The sequence below is a fragment of the Poromitra crassiceps genome (genome assembly GCF_964638095.1).
Source record: "Poromitra crassiceps genome assembly, chromosome: 7".
Classification (NCBI taxonomy): domain Eukaryota; kingdom Metazoa; phylum Chordata; class Actinopteri; order Beryciformes; family Melamphaidae; genus Poromitra; species Poromitra crassiceps.
The window spans coordinates 23,208,468-23,210,967 of record NC_139628.1 but is presented as its reverse complement, the minus strand read 5'-3'; the positions used below and the strand labels follow the sequence as shown (position 1 = coordinate 23,210,967).

The 2,500-nt window shown below is 47.6% G+C and overlaps 1 protein-coding gene across 1 annotated transcript in view; it reads right to left on the bottom strand.

The window, feature by feature from the left end:
• The window catches only part of LOC310779473 (transmembrane protein 184C-like), a gene marked incomplete at both ends in the record, with an annotated part of 17,425 nt that overhangs the window by 12,694 nt on the left and 2,231 nt on the right, over nucleotides 1-2,500 (bottom strand). Inside the window, 2 exons of the mRNA XM_083640005.1 lie at nucleotides 1,391-1,465; nucleotides 1,553-1,758. Coding sequence (XP_083496131.1) covers nucleotides 1,391-1,465; nucleotides 1,553-1,758 — 281 coding nt within the window. The remainder of the gene's footprint in view (nucleotides 1-1,390; nucleotides 1,466-1,552; nucleotides 1,759-2,500) is intronic.

The following is a 2,500-nucleotide window of genomic DNA, read 5'->3' as shown; positions in this document are numbered from 1 at the left end:
CCATGGTTACAGTACACTCTTTACAGTGTAATCACCATGGTTACAGTACAATGTCGCAGCATGACATACGACCACTTAATCATCCACCCACATACAAAACATTGAGGCAAAATACACAAAAAGCCAGATTGCCAACATTTTCTCTCCCCTCAACAGAAGTAGGCTATTTGCGTGCAAAACACATTTGTTGAGACAAACTGTCACGAGCAACAACAGAAAAATATCAATCCCCAGCTATTAATGCTATATTATTTAGGCTGTGAAAGAGAAGGCTCGTGGGTACCCATTGAACCCATTTCCATTCAGATAAATTGAGCCGAAAGGTTGGAAATAGTTTTTCCTTCTGCAAAAGTTTGCCTACATTTGGAGCATTATTTCACCCCCTTCCCGACAAGCTAGCATGTCATAGAGACACTGCGTAACGCGTCATCATTCAGAAGCCACGCCCAAGACGGGGGAAAACAGAACCCTCCCCCCCCCCTCCAATCCTGGCGTTCTCCTATGTCGCGTGCATGGTTGTGTGTTGCACAAAAAGATCGTATATACGGAAGATGAACACTCCAACTTACTTCCTTGACAGCTAGATCCACATTTTTCTTCTCTAACTCTCTAATTCTTTAACTGGCGATTTTTTACATTTGTTGTCTGCGCAGCCCCACCACACAACAGCTTTTAGCTATGTTTAATTCAAGGAAAATGACGCAGGTGTGTGGAAATGAACGGAGCTTTTCCCCCGTGATGGGCGTAGCCTATTTCATGCAGTGTCTCTATGCTTGGTAAAGAACACCTAAGATCTTCTAGTCTCATATTCTGTATCTTTAACAATGAGCCTGCTACAGCCATTTGATTGCCTGTGAAAATTGGTGTTGGCAGACCACTCGCGACACACCTGCAGTACCTCCATGGCCCACCAGTGGGCCACGGCCCACACTTTGGGAATCACTGCTTTACAATATTACCATCGTGATTACAGTAGTACCATTCCAGTGCTATCACTGTGGTTACAGTGGGCTAGATCAGAGGTTCTCAAATGTTTTTCAGCCAAGGACCCCTTACAAGATAGAAAATATACCGGGGACCCCCTCATTCTGATTTGTGATTTTGGGCTAAGCTTAATTGTTTCCACGGTAACATGCTTGACTTTTAAATTGATAGGTTTGTTTAGATTAGAATGTAATCCATGAACTATTTTAGATTTAAAGCATAACATATTCTCGTTGAACTATGAAGCTTTTGGACACAAAAAAATTGTTTTTATTTTTATTTTCCTGAAAACTTTTCGCGGACCCCCTTGCAAAGTGCCACGGACCCCTGGGGGTCCTCGGACCCCCATTTGAGAACCACTGGGCTAGATAAAGTGTTATCACCATGGTTACAGAAGGAAACTTACAGTGCTATCACCGTGGTTATGGGCCGGACCACGGTGTACTGTAGAACTCCCAGCTTGCACCTGAACAGCAGCACTCTGACAGAGGAGAGGAGAGGAACCATCAAATACTCCATCCATCCATCCATTGTTCATTCATCACACATCACTCCCCCCCTCTCTTACTCTCCCATGGCCCAGGGCGGACAGCAGCAGAGCGGGGGCAGGTGTTTCTGCTGCTGCTGCACCTCCAGCATCAGCACCAGGCTGGGGTACTGGTTGCTGAGGAAGTTGAGCAGGAAGAGCAGGAAGTTGTAGATGACGTAAGCCTCGTAGCACTCCCTGCACGTGTCCACGTAGATGGCCAGGCCGGGGTAGCGCAGGGCCAGCCACTAAGGAGGGAGAGATGGAGAGGAGAGAGAGAGAGGAGAGCAAAAATAATGGGAGAAAAGGATGTTACAGGTGAAGTTGTTACCTCCAACGGCGGGGAGGTCATGTCTGTCTGTCTGTCTGTCTGGTTGTCTGTCTGTCTGTCTGTCTGTCTGTCTGCCTGCCTGCCTGCCTGCCTGCCTGCCTGCCTGCCTGCCTGCCCGTCCGTCCGTCCGTCCGTCCGTCCGTCCGTCCGTCCGTCCGTCCGTCCGTCCGTCCGTCCGTCCGTCCGTCCGTCCGTCTGTCTGTCTGCAGGATACTATCTCAAAAAGTTATGAATGGATTGGGAACAAAACTTTGTAGAAAAGTAGGTCATGGGCTAACTTAGGACTGATTAACTTTCCACGCCCACTACCCAAAAGGAGGCGTGGCAGTGGGCGTGGTCTATCACAGAAATGGGAGTGGTGTGATGGGAGAGGACTCTGTATAAGCCCTCCGGACTTCCCTTCTCTCTATTTGATTATTTTATTTTTTATTACATTTTTTTGCTAACTAAACGAAACAAAAAAGAAGGCGTCTAGCTTCAAACTCCTAAACGTATGCACGTAACACCACACAACTTTGTAGAAAGGTTGGCCATGGGCCAAGGAAGAACAGAATCACTTTCCACTCCCATTGGCCAAAAGAGGGCGTGGTATTGCCCCCCCAGAGGGCAGTCAATGAATGACATGAATGGCTTGGAACTGGTGGGCGTAGCACGGTGGT